At 28.7% G+C, this 17,549-nt stretch overlaps 1 protein-coding gene across 1 annotated transcript; it reads right to left on the bottom strand.

Annotated features, from left to right (window-relative positions):
- Positions 1-8,685: 8,685 nt before the first annotated feature.
- On the bottom strand, positions 8,686-9,968 carry LOC137829014 (laccase-4-like). The gene is made up of 2 exons (XM_068635810.1): positions 9,821-9,968; positions 8,686-9,608 (listed from the first exon to the last, which is right to left on the bottom strand). The coding sequence occupies exons 1-2, from the start codon at positions 9,966-9,968 to the stop codon at positions 8,686-8,688; spliced, it is 1,071 nt and encodes a 356-aa protein (XP_068491911.1).
- Between the last annotated feature and the right edge of the window lie 7,581 nt (positions 9,969-17,549).

Below are 17,549 nucleotides of genomic sequence, written 5' to 3'. Positions count from 1 at the left end.
AAGAAGGGATTCCTAACATGACGAAGGTGACGACAATCCATTGTTATCCAACACATTTCTAATAAAAATAATAAAAATCATGTATCGTTTTACATTAACCATAATATCATATTATATTAACTAAACAAATTATATTTATTAACAAGATCACGATGCAAGCCAAGATAGGAATAGCTCAGTTAATGAAAAAAATAAACGGCAAAGACTCAATTTTTTTGAGTATTTCGGTAAAAATAATAATTAATATAAACTCAATTAAAAATATTTCAATTGATGAGAATTTAAAACTTATTAAATCTAACTTTTTAAATAAAAATATATTTAGTACTTATTTTTTATCTTTAAAGATAACATGTTTGTGAATTGTTTTTAGGAATTTATTCAAATTTTAAATCTTCCATTATATTACTCGTATCTTTATTTCTATATTGGTTTTAATATATTTTAAATAAATTATTAACAACTAGAAGTAATTATGCTATTATAAGAAAATCATTTAATAACAACTAGTTCAGAAATCATAAATAATTATTAATTATAGTGTCTAAATTAGATAATATTTTATAAATTAAAAAAATATTAATATCTAAAATAGTTTTTATTATTAATAATAAATTTTATATTAGTATTAAATATTAGTTATCAATATTTTAAGTACTAGTTACTTTAAATTTAAATTAATTTTTAATGTTAAACTAAATACTAATTTAAAAAGTAAAATAGTCAGTAACTAAAACATTGATAACTGAATACAAATGTACACTACAAGAAAAAAGGATGTTAACGGAGGTTATTTAGCGGGGCTTTATATAATCCTATGAATTAATTTAATTAACAAAAATTTTCTTAACCTTAGTTAAGTTCTAAAGGTTATTCAAAATCTCAACAAAATAACAGATTTTTTTTAACATTCGTTAAATTTCAAAAGGTTTATTTTAAAACCTTGGCAAAATAACAAAGGTTTTTTTAACCTTCATTAAATTTCCAAAGGTTTATTATAAAATTTCAATAAAATAACGGAGTTTTTCTAACCTTTGTTAAATTCCAAGGTTCATTCTAAAATCTCAGCAAAATAACGAAGGTTTTTTTAGCCTTCGTTAAGTTTCAAAGATTTATTATAGAACCTCAATAACTCCAAAATTTTCAAAGTTCAACAAATAAATATAATTAAATCTATTTATAAATAAATAATTAAAAACTACATAGTTTTAATATATTTTATAACTAAATTCTCTAAAATTTTGAAAGTATAACTTTACATTACAAATCATTTTTCTAAAGTTTCAAAAAATTATTTTAAAAAATCAGCAAAATAACCTTGGATAATAAGTATATCAACAACTAATCTTGGATAATAAGCATTTCAATAGTATTTGCATATTTTTTTATGATTGATGGTAGTTGGTTTATATAATTTTTGTTTTTTTGCTACGAGTTCATAATACCAAAAACTTGACTTATATTGTTTTAACTTTTGATGTACATATATTTTATTTGCAGTTTTAGTTTTAGTAATAATTGCTAACATTTAATTCTCATAATTTTGAAATATTTAAATTAAGGCTTTTATTTTAAAATGCATCTAATAATTAATTCACTATGAAAGTGAAAAGTGATATAGTTAATTTCTCCTCACATTATGTTTTTACAATCTTTAGCCAATAACACATGACTTTGAAGTCCACGTCAACTACATAATGCAATTATTTAGGATATATAAAGTAGTGATAAACACCAGCTTTTGTCGAGTTAGGTAACAGTGGCTTGTGACCCAAGTTGAGACAGTAAGGTGATGAAAGAAACAATATTGGAGTAAGAAGAAGATAATGCCTTATTTAGTGTTTCTTCTCCTTAGATATAATACACATAAGTGTGGTTGACTTGTTAGGGTTGTCGTCTACGACCATTGAGAATGTGCTGGAGAGTAGTGTGTCTACGGTGGAAGAGAGAAGTCAGGAGGATTGCTAGAGATGGTGGAAAATGAGGTTGAAGGTTATTTCAAACAGCAAGTCATTTTATGGAAATTTCGAAACTCACGGTATTTTATTGAGGTTTTTAAACCCATAGTATTTTACAGAGGTTTTTAAACCCATGGTATTTAACGGAGGTTTTGAAACTCATGGTATTTTACGGAGGTTTTAAAATCTATGGTATTTTACGAAGGTTCTTAAACTCATGGTATTTAACAAGGGTTCTGAAAGGTTTTTCCTAAGATTTTTAAAAAAAACCTCTGGGAAACACGTTCTCCATTAATGGTTAGCGAGAAAAACTACAACTCTAGGTAAATGACTTGATAGAGGTTTTAACCATGAATAATGTAAAAGTAAACCCTGTTAAAACCATTTTTCTTGTAATGGTAGAAAATATTTTATAACTTTTTAATAATAATAAAACATACTTTAAATAACAATATTTTTTATAAAATGTTGTCTAAGTTAGTCACTATAATCACAGTTAGTCACTAATGACTAATTATTTTTTATTTTTAAAATTAATTATTATTAAACTATTTTTCTTATCGTGTATATAAAAAATTTAAAGTGTAATTAATATGTTTAAAAATATTTATAATAAGTTAAACAATATTTTACACATTTTAAAATATTGTTCACCGTATAGTTTGGTTATATAAAATAAAAATTTGCAACGTTTATAGCAAAATCTAAATACTAGTTGTTTAAAAAATATACTCAGTTCAAATATATGTGAATTCAAATGAAATAGTAAGTATATATATAAAAAAAGATGTGATTGATACTCATTAATAATGTATAATACAAATGTTATAAAAAAATTAAGTCTTGTCTAGAAACTAAAGATAAGGAAATTGAGATAGGTAGTATATCTGTCTTTCTTTCTATAATATTTTTGTGATCTTGTTATAAAAGCAATATTAATTAAAATGTTTAGGTATATGCTTTAGTGAAAAGATAAAAAAAATGAAAAAAATAAACTCAAGAAAGGAATGAATCAAGACTCTTTAGAATATGCCAAATAAGATTCTACACGTCAGCCCTACTATGCAGAGTCACGCGCTTCGACATGAAGTGGCAGACACGGTCAAACATCCCAAAAGACCCTCAGTTTTTACATTATTTGTAAATTTGTCCTTATTTTTTTTATATTTATTTCTTCAAGAGAATATTTTTTACAAGTTGCAACTATTAAAAAGTGATAAAATAAAATCATGATGTTCTAAAATTTTAGAAAATAAAATAATATATATATATATATATATATATATATAAATATGATCATAATCACATCTAACAAGAAAGACTCCAATAAGCAGGGCAGTGACAAAATGACCATTATATTATAAAATAATTTTCAATGATAATTATTTTATTGATAAAAATAATTTTAATATATTTTTAAAAAATTATAAAATTAATATATATGTGATTACTTTTTTAATTTTAAAAAAATATTAATAATATTTTTATTGTTATAAGAGAAGGAAGAAAACGTGTCTAAATTTGGTGAATGAAAAATTCAATATGGAGGAGTTAACTAGATTGCATCCCTCAACTGGAGTTGATAACAAAGGAATATGTTCAGAAAACATTTGTCTTTGTCAAAAAAATCTTAATTTCTTCAAACTAATGAAAATTTCTTTGTGGTCAAAATGCAGTAGAAAGTTGCATAACCTCTTTTTTCACTAACCAGAGTATTAATCATGATATTAATTTTTGTAACCTTTTATAACTGTATACAATAGGTTTAGCCTCCTTACAAGTTTGAGTTTAGATTTAAGTGATTTTTTAATTATTTAAATATTATTTTTATGTCTAAAAATGAAATATATTTCATAAATAATATTTTCATAATTTTGTAAAATTATTGCCAAAGTGATTGGCAAGAACTGGTTCTACTAAAGTATAGAATATTATATTCTTAAAGTTTGTTAAATTCACTTGATAAAACATGAATGCAACATTACAATAATAAAATGATATATAATAACTATATTGAATGTTTACATATAAGTTAGATAATGTTATCAATTATGTTAAATGATAATTTTTTATTAAAATTATATGTAATTTTATAAATATATTTTTATAAATTATAAAATTTGTTAAGAACTTACTTAAAATATCAAAATTTATATTTTATTATATAACTTTGTAAAATTAATAACATAATATAAATATTTTTCTTTAAAAACATGTTTAAATAATAAGAATTTTTTTATATTTTAATTTTCACTAATTTAAATCCATGTGTGAATATTATGTAAAGAGAAAGATATAAAAAAAAACTTATTCTATCTCTCTTACTCCTGATGAAAACTTTATAATTATAAGTCCTAGCTAAAATTATCATATAGCAAATCTTGGTGTAACAAAATATCATGTTAGAATAAAATAAAATAATTATCATATCATATTTTATTATATATTATCCAATCAAATTAGTCGTGATGATATAAATTTAATTAATGTTTTTTAATACTAAAATATTAATGTCTACCAAACAAGTTATGATAGTATAATTTTAATTAATATTTTTAATATTAAAATGATGGAGTTTCATTATATTGTTACACGAGATTCATTATAAATATTATTAACTATATACAAATTTTTCTTAGAAGATGAACTTGAGATTGTAAAAACAGAACAAAATTGTTAAATTTTTTAAAATACAAATAATTATAAAACTAATAAAAATATTTTTTTATATAATTAATGATCTAGGTGTTAAATAATGTTTCTCCAAATTTTACAATAACACTTAAGTTTAAAAAAAAATATATTAACTAATTTAAGTTATTATCACTTCAAAGATTTTGTTTCTTTTAATTAAGGTTTTTTCTCTTAAATTAAGACATCCTCGTTTAAGTGACACTACTTTATTTGATTAAGGTGTCTCTTATACTATAATGGGTTACATCTTCACTTAAATGTTAATCTTTACATTTAATAGTCCATCAATTAAGGAATGATTTATTTATTGAATCTCTCACACATGTTGGATTCTTCCAACAAGGTTTCAGCCATGTCTTTCAGTAGGATTTGAACTCGCGACCTCTAGCTTAATTATGTCTCACTCAACTACTAAAGAAGATTTATGCTTACAATGTTAGAATTGTATTTTTCTTTTATATATTTACAAGTGCAAGAAAATTGGATTGTATAAATAATTTTGAGACTGAATGAAATAGACAAAATGCTTAGTATCAATTAAAGTAAGAGAAACTTATTTGTTAGGATTTTTCCTCTAACCATTTGATATTATCAAGAATATTTCATTCTTGTAGCGATTCTCAAGGTTTATTAGACTTCATTTTTTTTATGCCTACCTTTATGTTTCTTTTCTATTTTCTGCAAATTGTAGGGTTCATCAGTTATAGTAACTTCCTACAAATTTGTTTAATTCGCAAATCAAGTTTTATGAAGCATTTTTCAATGATTTAGGAGTATAAAATTCCATATCAAATCGTGCTTTTCACCTTTTTGTAATAATCAAATTATGGGTTTTGTGACATGAGATATATTCATGTCTTAGTTAGGTTCAAAAAATTTTGGACCTAAGAAGAATCCTCATCATATAGCTTAAATATTACTTGAGAGGCGAGGCATTGCTTGAATGATATTCAGTTTGAGAGCATCGATTCTCAACAAAATAGAAGAAACTTCAATGAAATCAATGTCTTAAAACACTCCAATCTCATAAACTATCATGTATATTGAAAATCATTTTCCAAATGGACTACCAATACCATACATACATAAACTACCACACACATATAAATTCAAACATCACATTCTCCACACATTTAGACAAACAACTAATTGTATAAATGTACATAGTAGTCCCTTATATTGATGCAGTGAGCCTATAAACTTAGCTTCCACAAACACTTACAAATATAATCAAACTCTAGATAAGTTACACAAACTATTGATTCGAATACTTAACTTTGATTGGTCTATATTTTTTTTATCTCTCTCCTCGAGTATAAAATATGGCAACACCATGATAGCTAGAATCTTTTATAAACTAAAAAAGGTTTTAGAAAAATATGAGTTTTGGCTAGATGAAATTTTGAATGAAATAAAGAAAAAATGTTTAACTTCTAGTTATAAATCTTTATTCATTTAAAAAAAATTAAATAAAACTTAAATTTTACATTTTCCTTAATAAAAATTGTTGTCTCCAAAATTCACTTATCAAGGAAATATAAGGATCTGACTCTCTCATATTGTCTTTAAGCTCACACATATAATTACCAGTCTTCAGGTCCTACAACACTTTAACCCCACTAATGCCTTTACCTTTGAGTTACCATATCTCATGATCTTTGACTCTTTTCGAACTATCATCATAAGACAAAACTTTTTTAATCTCATATTTATCTGATTTGAACATATAAGTTATACTTGGTATGTATTTCCTCAACTAAAGTACATTATGCAACATGGCGAGGTAATGTGGTAAAACATCCGCATATGCAATTGGACCTATCTTTTAAACAATATGATATGATCCAATAAACTTAGGAGTTAACTTCTTTTGATTTTATCGCTTTCCCAACACCTATAGTAGGAGAAACCATAAAAAACATGATTAGGCAATGTAAACTCTAGGGTCACCTCTCCTTATCTGCATATGATTTTTGCGTACTTCAAGAAGTCCATCTATGATCATATATCTTTAAGACATTCTCAATAGTTTACCGAAACAATTTTTGTCCTATCAAGATAGTCTCACCATTTTAATACCAACAAAGAAGATTCACGCATCTCTTACCATGCAGAGCCTCACATGATGTCATCCTAACCTTTGTTTGATAATTGTTATTGTGTGTAAACTCCATCAACAACAAGATCTCATCTTAGTTATCATGTGCTTAACAGATTCTCTAAAGACTGGATAATCCTTTATGACTATCCATTTATCTAAGGATGGTAAGTTTAACTAAGCCTCAATTTGATTCCCAAAACAAAATTCGTATATATGTTATCTAATTTCCATATAAGTATATCTAATTTTGTAACATGTCACTTGGTCTTTGGTCCTCAACATGTAACTTCTAATAAGTCAAAGGAACACTATATCTACCTTCATATCGAATCACCAAAAATATTTATTTAAATTCCAATACTTTGTATTAAAGAAATAATAATTATCAAATTATACGCAATTATTGTATGCAATATTGTACGATATTGTACCAAATTATATGCAATTAATTTAATAATGATAGGATCTCTACCTAATTAGATTGTAATTTGGAGAGAGAAACTCCCTACACTAGTATATATTTCTTATACATGAAGTGATGTAAATATACACATAAGAGAATAAAAACATCTTCTTTCTTCTTACATACAATTTTCTTATATGGTATCAGAGCACCGATCTTGGTGTGCTCTGACAGCCTCTCCATCGTCTGGTGTGATACTTTTATCTTATACTTTGAGTCATACTTAGATGAAAACTCAAGGTACTTTTATAACCCTTATGAAAATTCATACACTACAAGAAAATCTTAATTTAGCTGCAAACAAATATTGAAGGCCATAAGTGGACACTAAATAGTGTCCATTAAACCTTCACTAAACCTTCATTATTAAAATAAATTAAATATGGTGTGAGGAAAGCGTGAGTTATTCCCACGTAAACTTAAAAAAAATAAAAAATAATGGTTGTGTTGCTGAAATGGCAGCTACTAAAATTATAAAAATAATTAAAATTTAAATATTTGAAGGTTAAGCCCACGCTAAAAGTTTTAAAATTAAATCTAAATAATATGAAAGTTAAGCCCTCGCAAATTACACACAAATAATTAATTTTAATTTTTCTTTCATTTTTCAATTCTGAAGAATTCTCTCCTACTCACTTCACTCCACTTTTCCTTAAGGCATCAGCAACATGTGTGACGACGGAGAGCATTCAAGCATTGCGACGACGGAGATCATTCAAGCATTGCGACGACGGAGATCATTCAAGCATTGCGACGATGGAGAGCATTCAAGCATTGCGACGGAGAGCATTCAAGCATTGTGCCCTACCGTGTTCTTGATTGTGCCCTAACACCGTAAGTTTCACATTTCCTTTCGTTTTCAATCCATCTCGACCTCTACAATAGCTAATTCGTGTTTCGCTATCAGTGAAAGAAGGAGGCTCAAGGCTCTTTGTGGCGGATTGGGATTGCGGAGGAACAAGCCTCGCGGCCACGCTTTCGGCGTTGGCGAACCTCGTTTTTGTTGCCGCAACAGAGTTGTGCCTCGTTCTACTGTGAGTTTTCTCGCTTCGTTTCTATCTTGATTTTTTTCATTAGAGTGAGGAGCCATGGGTTTAGATTTGGCTTCCTTAATCATTTTAATCATATCTCTAATGTCTCCAACCAAGGGACAGTAGGAATTCCCTTGGATACCCTGTTCCTTGAGATGCCTCTCTATCCTCTTAGGTCTCAGGCACATCCAGTTGAATGCATTCCAAAACCACCATATCAGCACCGTAGCAATCAAAGTCTCATGTATCTGTGCGACTAAGTGTACACCACATGTATATGTGCGACTAAGTGTGTCTGGAATCATGGTCACACCAGCTCTTGCTAATTCAGAGATGATATTCCTAATAGCTATGTCCGACTAAGTGTGAAAACTTGCCCTCCCCTGCTTATTTCTTCCACTGCTCATTTTCTCCATCGTGATTTAAAGTACAACTATTCTATCGATTTTTAGTAGCAGCGATTTGAAGTTGGATAGCCTTAGATAACCATGAAAGGTTTGAATGAGTATAACTAGAGTTAAGTTTTCTTCTTATAGCTATAACAACGTCTTCTGGATCACTAATACCTAGGTGGATGCTTAGGTAGTGGAATGGTTTTGAAAGGTAGTGGAAGAAGAAGCGTTGGGACATTTGAGTATCTTGCAAGACTAATTGAACTGTAGAATTGTAAGCAAGTCTATATAGCTTTGTTCCAGTCACGGTATTTAAATTGGATGGTTGTGTTCCTGTGAAGTTATAAAATACAGGAGGATTTCCAGGAAAATCATCTGTGAAAACTCCCTTAATTTTGAAGAAATGTGCTTGGAGAAGAGAAATTTTAGGCATCACAAAGGTAACATTGTTGATATCTGCTACCACCCTGCTATTATTCACACAAGTAGAACAAGGGTTGATACCAAGACTAACAGTGAAGAGCAAGTTTCTGTCAATCTTCAAAGGGACTCTGGCTGGATACTTTTTAGAGTTTAAGCTTCTGAGAGAGTCAGTGAAACTGGTAGCAAGAATGGTGGAATTTTTGGGAGGCATGGAAGTGAGGGTGGTGAGGTTGGAACTAAGGGTGCCTGAATAGTGTAATGTGGCAGTGGCAGTCTTGTTGTCTACTGCAATAGGAGCATCCATGAAAGGAGAGGCTGCAACCAAGTATTTTCCAGCTGCATGTTTGGTTGTTAGAAGCACGTTTGTGGTCTGGCCGGGTGTTATGACAATGGTATAAGTTTTGAATGGTTTTGTGTAGACTGCATCAACTTCAACAAGAGTGAGTTTATGACCAGCAATTTTAAAGAAAAGCTCTTCATTGAGTGCAGCATCAATGATTCTTAGCAAGTAGGTGTTTCCTAGTTGAACATCCAACTTAAATCTTTCTGCACACCAAAGAAAGTTTTTTTGTTTTCAAACATTCTTCTTACAAATATTTGAAGACCAAAAATAAAGAGAAATAAGATGTGACTTTTGAGTTTGCCATTTTTTTCCTTTGGCTTTAGGTATTGAGTAGAACTTGTTAATTGCAATTTTTGAGTCACATTGGCTTGGTCTAATCACACCAAAAGGCTAGAGTTTAGTAATCTGACTTTACCTTGTGAAGCACAGCCTTGGACAGGTCCTGGATGACCATTGATTGTGTGAGCATCAGAGACATTAGGTGCCAAACCAGATTTCAAAGCTTCATTTATTACAGCCTCAGTATTTGATTTCCACCATTCACCACATTGGGTTCTTGTCATTTAGGTGTGAATCTCTTGAGAAACTCTTTTATCTGTTATCATCAATGAATGTATTTAGCGGAATGTCTGTAGTGTGTTCTGTAGTTTATGTATGCATTAAGGCCACCTTATAACAACTGGCTATGTTTACTTAAGGCCCTCTTAATAGAAACTACTTTTAAGCACTATAGTCTATAACACTATTTTTAATAATTCTTCTCTTTTCCTTCATTTATCTCTTTTTTTTTACAATAATGTTCACAATTGATGGTTGAGCTTTATGATGTTATAATTTTAGTTGTATTTGGATGAAGCCCCAACATCATTCTCAACATCTTAGAAACTACTATGGTCTGTGTTGAGCCTTTTGGCTGCAGGAAGTGGTAGCTGCTTACTAGTATCAAATATCAGTAAGTTGACTTTTACTTAAATATATATTCTTGAAAGAGATGGTGGCAAGGCAACTACTCCTAGTTCAAGATCTTTAATTATGAATTTCAGTTCATTGTTCTTTTGCAGCCACCAAGATATCACTGTACATGTATATTAGCTTGTTTGGAATAAAATACTAAAAGGGGCTTATTTTGAAACCCTAAATTCCTTAAATTTCTACCAGTAAAAAGACAACAAAAATTCTACATAAATCATTATTTGGTTAAATTTCTTGGTAGTCCTTGTAGTTTAACAAATTTTACATTTTAATTCTTATATGAAAAACCATCAATTTTAGATTTTATGCATTGCATTTTTAATCTTCTTTAGTCATTATGAATTTAGATAACAGTGAAATGTATGCTATAACTAATTAAACTTAATTCTTATTATCCTTTATAACATCTCATACAAAGACACCAAATAATACAAACATCTTCTTTTGTTTTTTAGTTTTTAACTTATAAAAAAAAAGCAAATTAAAAAATATTAATATTTAATATTTAAAATTTAAACTTTTATTTAAAAGTGGAGTTCAATAGCTGCTGTTTTTTAGTTTTTAATTTATCAATTTATTGATGTTTTTTTCTTTTTAATGTTATTGCAAAAAAAAAAAAAAAATATTTAATATTTAAAATCTAAACTTTTATTTAAAAGTGGAGTTCAATAGCTGCCAAAAATAGTGCATACAAAAAAAAATTATGTGCCCACATATCCAAGGTTAAGCTCATTCTAATTTCATTGTCACTTTACCAAGGTCAAGCCCTCGCTTTATTCTAATTTTATTGTGCCACTATCCAAGGCTAAGCCCAAGCTTTATTTTTAATTTTATTGTCCCCTTATCCAAGGCTAAGCCCACGCTAATTTTATTGTCCCCCTAGCTAAGCCTAAACCCTCACTTTCTGCCCAAGGCTAAGCCCCCGCTTAAGTTAACATTTGTAATTTTTGTGTTGGCAACTTGTAGGCAAAACCCACGCAAGCCAACTTATTGCGACGCCACGCACCCGACATTTTTTTTTGCGACGGGGATATTAGCTTCAAAGTTGTGTGAAGGCAAAACCCACATTAATTGCATCTTTGTGTGGGCTTTTTGTGATTAGTGTCCGCCTTTGGCCCAATCTAATAAAAGTTTTTTTTGTAGTGATATACTTCAACTCATCGTCTATACACACATTTTTTTCCCTAAAACACAATATCTTATTGATCTAATTGAGAAGTCATTTGCTTAGTAAGTACCTAACAACTCTTTGGCACACCACAAACTATAATTCTACAATTGTTTTTCCATATCATACCTAGAAAGTCATCAATCAGAATCAACATGTTACAACTAATATGATCATATCACATTATCATATTTAAAATCATATATTTGAAAGCTTGTAGCAATTCCAACCATATGAACATCATATCAAATAATTACATTATCTTCTAACTCAAAGTATTAACAACAACATTAGCTTTCCATATATGGTAATTCAATTGAAAGTCATATCTTCCAATAACTCCATGTTCTCTGTCTCATGTTAAATTTTTTTCTTATCCTACAAATATTTCATACTCTTGTGGTCACTAAATTCATCATATCTCACTACCATATAAATAATGCCTCTAGAGTTTCAAAGCAAACACATGCTAACAACTTTAGATCACAGGTAAATTAACTTTTTCTCATGCACCTTTAACAATTGAGAAGTATAAATAACATTTTTCTTCTACATTAACACACAACCCAAACCCACATATAATGCATCATAATAAAATTTAAAGGGTTTACTCATACAAGAAATTATCAACGCCAAAAGACTGGTTAATATATATTTTAACTACTACTCACATCTTTCGACTAAGATAAAAGGTTGATCCTTATCGATCAACTGAGTCAAATAAGCTAATATCTTATATAATTTTTTTATGAATCTTCTGCAAGAACCAAACAATCTCACAAAACTTGTGATGTTAAACATAATATTAGGACCCTTATACTGTAGAACAACCTTAATTTAGAAGAATCAATGTAAATATTATCAATTGAGATAACATGTCCCAAAAACTACACCTTTGGTGTCTATAACTCACATTTGGACAACTTGACACACAATTTCTCATCTCCTTGGACACCCAACATTATCATTAAATGTGGCTTATATTCCTCATGTGTATGAGAATAAATTATTATGTCATCAATTAACACCACCACAAACTAGTCTAAATATTGTTTGAAGACTTTATTTATATAATCCTCAAAATGTATGATTACATACTCATAGTGACCATATGAGTCCTAAAAGTTTTCTTTTGCGCATCTTCAACCTTCATTTTAATTTGACACCACCGTTCCATGCAATTGATCCAACAAATAATCAATCATGGGGAAACAAGTACATGTTCTTTATAACCAGTTTGTTCAACTATCTACAATCAATGCATAATCTTGATGATGTATACTTATTTTTTACCAACAAAACCAAAGAACCCCATGCACAAACACTCGATTAGATCCATCGTTTCTCCAACACATCTTTAACATGTTTTTGTCTACTCTATCAACTTAGTCGGTGTCATCTTGTATGGAGCCATGTATATTATCCCAAGACACGATATAAGATCAATGGAAAAAATTATCTCTCTCAAAGGAGGTAACTGAGGAATCTTATTTACAAAGACAACTCACAACATCATATGCTTCGGTGTCAAGTACGATTATAATAGTTAACAAGCTTACATGAAAGGGATGAGTTAATTTATAATCAAGAATTCAACTATGATACATAACACACACATATATCACATATCATCACCTATTTAAGATAATATGTCATAAGCAGATTAGATTGTTACATCGTCAACAAAATGAAGGTATCATTTAACAACATCCCTAATGTAAAATATTAATTGAAACAACATAAAAAAAAATGTTAGAATCATCAATCATATTCCTAGTGCACAATGTAATCACCACACAACGTCTTATAGAAAATATATTCGTATTAATCATGCTCCACTAGAGACTAACATTTGTCTCAAACTAGGGTAGTTCATGCACTTACTTATCCAAGTCAAATGCATAAATCTCCTTTAACTTCTCATCATCTAATGTCTTAATATATATGATTAGATACCCATAAATATTAGTACGTAAAATCCATAATAGATACTAAATAAATATATTTAATAGATACATATAGGTAATGAATATGAATATTTTAATTATTTGTTTGTTAACCAGAGAGGTATGGTACCCATCTTCATTACTAATGAATTTTATTTAGATATTTTAAAAAAATTATCAAGATAAAGTTTTTTGTAAAGGAAATATTAACTGTTGAAAAAATATTTAAAATTTAATTTGACATATTTATATTTTTTTTTCTCCTTATGAAACTCACATTGTTTTTGAAAATAATTAATTATTTAAAACTTATACTTTTGTGATGAAACTTATTTAAAATTATTTTTTAGAAATATCAAATTTATTTGCATTAATATTTCCAGATACAATTTTATTTTAATTTTATTTTTAAAATCAATTTTTTTATCTAAATTTATAGTTTAAATAATAATTATTTTTAAATATTTTTATTTAAAATAAAAAAAATATATATTCACATGTATAAAGGAAATCTACAGAGTATTTTTTTTTGCATAGCGGAACAAGTAACAAGGTAGATTTTTTTTTATAATGCTAGTAGCGGGTATTACCCGTTCCTCCTTTACCTATTGTCATTCCTAAGTTACTTAATAAGTGAAGTAAACATATATTCTTTTTTAAATGAATTAACATGCTTAATACCTTATTACATAGGTTGACCATCCTAGGTATCCATACACCAACAAGAGGTCACATATCATATAGATACCATTATATATGTATATGTATATACATATTAACAATGAACTTTTACCTTTATTTTGCCCATCACATACATTTCATCATCCATTTCATACATTAATCTCACATCAATTATACCCAAATTAGAGTATATAAATGAGTGTAAACATCACCTTATAAGTTAGTTTTGTAATGTTAAGTTACACTTAAGTCTTTTTTCAGAGATGACAACAAGTTTTATTGGGCATATTATATCACTCCTTATCAAATAACCTTTTATTCTCATGGTCAAGATGTGCAATATTTAATGTGAGAGAGTGTGTTGGAGGTCACTCATTAACTATATTTTTAACAAGTCACACACACGCACAGACACACGAGTGAGGTGCAAACCTCACTTCACCAAGCTAATTTTGTGAGGTAGTGTTATGATGAAAGTGTACTTTCGAATAAGTTTCTTTAATCTCTCTCAACATTATAAATATAACAATGACATTGTTTTACTGATAAAACATAATTTTAAGAAGGTAACACTAAGAGGATCAAGTTGAGCTTATGAGATTCTTGATACAAGCAAGCAATTAATTCTCTATTTAAGGATTCAACCTCTTTTCTTCTTCTCTTTAGATATGATTAAGAGGATCTATTGTTGGTATAAGATTTAACTCTTGGACTATCAAATATATTATAGGGGGAATTGTGGAGATATACGAGGAAGTTTTTTTTTCTTATAAGCACGTTATTGTTACTTTTAGGTGTGAAGAATTAATTTTAGTATCTACTTCAATTAAAATTGGAATTAAATAGGTGAAATGCACTATGGATGTATGATTATATTTATTGGAAATACATGGATATGCTTTATTATTGGAAATTAAGTATTTTTTAGATAACTAATGATGTGTGTTAAGATGGTGATTGCTGATGAATTATGGGACTTAGATTTTAGTTGAAAGGGATAGTCTTAGTGTTTTTATATATGTGTTATTGTGAAAAATATGTCCTCTGAGCTGATATTGATGAAGCAACATCCAAATGACGAGTCATGATTATATGCACTAATGATATTGCTTAAGCATCGCTATTGATGTTTAGGAAATAATGTGTGTAGCTTAAGTCATGACTTTAAGCTTAAGCGAGAGAGAGGATAAGACAACATTCTTTCATTTGGTATAAATGATGCTTAAGCAATGAAGTGGTCACTCAGGCATTAAGTATTAACGATGGAGTATAAAATTCTAGAATAAGTGAGACCACACATCGACATGTTAATGCTTAAGTGATAATAGGGTCTCTCAAGTGTTGGTGAAACATTATAATAGATGCTTCTCGAACTTGTTGGGTGACATAACAAGTGTATCGCTCAAGTGTTAAGATGACCCTCAAGCAATGATTGCTTAAGCATTGGGTATGAGTTTGAATGAGGTTGAGACATAAGTAAGTTTGTTTTTTTAGAAATTATCACTTAAGCAGTGTGAGACCATTCAAGCACGAAAATCTTCCTAAATTTTAGGAAGCAAAGTCTCTCAAAGAAGATGAATTTGTTCAAGCGACACCTATCTGGTGGTGAAAAAGTATTTAGTATGTATATTATGTTGACTTATATATAAGATATAATATCAAACAATTATTAATAATGATGTTATGTATGAAACTCATTAAGTTTATGATATCGTATGCTTCACTAATGATTTAATCACATATATACGACTTCATGTGGTGAGAAAAATAAATAAGTTCTTGTACCACTGCTATTAGTTCTAAATAATCACATTGATATAATCAAAGTTACTATTTACTAATGGTGCTTCATATGGATAAAATGTTAGTATTTATGATAGAATATGTTTAATATAATTTTTTCATAAGTTAACAAATTACGTGTGAATGATCAATATGTGAATGATATGTTGATCGCATGGTATGAAAGATATATATGGTGCCTTATTGTACGATGATTTCAAAATATTTAGTTGAATTTTTGTGTGTAAAGTGATATACTTATATTTAATGCAATAAAATACGATATTATAAATAATAATAAAAAGTTACATAAAAATATTTTTTTAATTCCTTATACTATATATATTAATTAGGAATTTAATGTTGTAGTACTTATATATAGTACATGAGTAATTTATAGACATTATATGTAACATTTCTATTTATCACATTTAAATACAACATTATGCATGAAATCCTTAATATACAATGAAAGGCTTTAATCTCTAGTCGATGTGGGATCTCCAACACACCCCCCTCACGCCGAGACTGCCAACTCGTGCGTGGGACTATATATTATGGGTGGTCCGATAGCGGGTGACACGATAGACCCAACAAATACTCGTTAGGATAGGCTCGAAATGGCTCTGATACCATATTACAAAGTGGACTTTAAGCCTAACTCAACTCCATAAAACCGGCTCATAGGGTTGAGGTTTGTACCCACTTATATACAATGAAAGGCTCTAATCTCTAGTCGATGTGGGATCTCCAACACATACAATAAAACAAAATCTAAAAGAAAAACACTCAACTCATTCATAGTAGAGCTTTGTAACCTGAAACTACTCACGAGTAACACACGATCATCACAAATTTAAAAAACAACCACAAAACAACCTGAAACATCATAAAGACATGCACATATCATAATACTATGTTCTCATCACTACATAATTTCTCCTTCGAAAAATTCATCCTCATATGACACGGGTAAATCCATCCTCTTTGAAAAGTTCTTTCAAACCTCAGACTCATTCATATGAACTTCTTTTGACTCATACTACCTGATACGCTTCATCTATATGATTCAAAAATACCAGTAGAGTCGGGATCATCCCTTTTTAGAGTACATCGCAAATCAATACACTATCCTAACAATTCTAACACAATACTTCTTTTCTTGGAAATAATATATCTTGTTTCCATTTTCACATCATTTCATACTTCATATAATATATCAATACACCATTCAATCATCACATCAAAGTTTATATTTTTAAAACAATCCAACTATATCACAAATTACACAAGACTACTTACTTTAAACCACATATTTAAATAAAATAAATATTTTTACTTAAAAACAATAAACAATAATAAACCATTCTTCAAAAAACCAAAATAAAAATGTAAGATTTTTTAGCTTGAACGAAAATGACTCTCACTTGAACGAAAATCTCGTCGCTTGAGCAAAAGTCAACCCAAGAGCACCCCAAACTTTCACCCAATTTTTGCATGAGCGAGATTCCCTCTCGCTTGAGTGAAAATGGACATGAGAGCACCCCATTGTTCACCTTAAGCGAAAATAGGTTTGGGAGCAACTCAAAACTCAC

The sequence above is a fragment of the Phaseolus vulgaris genome, chromosome 7 (assembly GCF_000499845.2).
Source record: "Phaseolus vulgaris cultivar G19833 chromosome 7, P. vulgaris v2.0, whole genome shotgun sequence".
Taxonomy (NCBI): Eukaryota; Viridiplantae; Streptophyta; class Magnoliopsida; order Fabales; family Fabaceae; genus Phaseolus; species Phaseolus vulgaris.
This window is presented reverse-complemented; position numbering and strand designations above follow the sequence as displayed.

What these genes read in the sequence shown, in the direction of transcription:
- LOC137829014 (XM_068635810.1), bottom strand. Translation starts at nt 9,968, where the DNA reads ATGACAAGAACCCAATGTGGTGAATGGTGGAAATCAAATACTGAGGCT. An exon ending in CCAAGGCTGTGCTTCACAAG is followed by an intron (nt 9,609 to 9,820) that starts GTAAAGTCAGAT and finishes TTTGGTGTGCAG; the next exon opens with AAAGATTTAAGTTGGATGTT.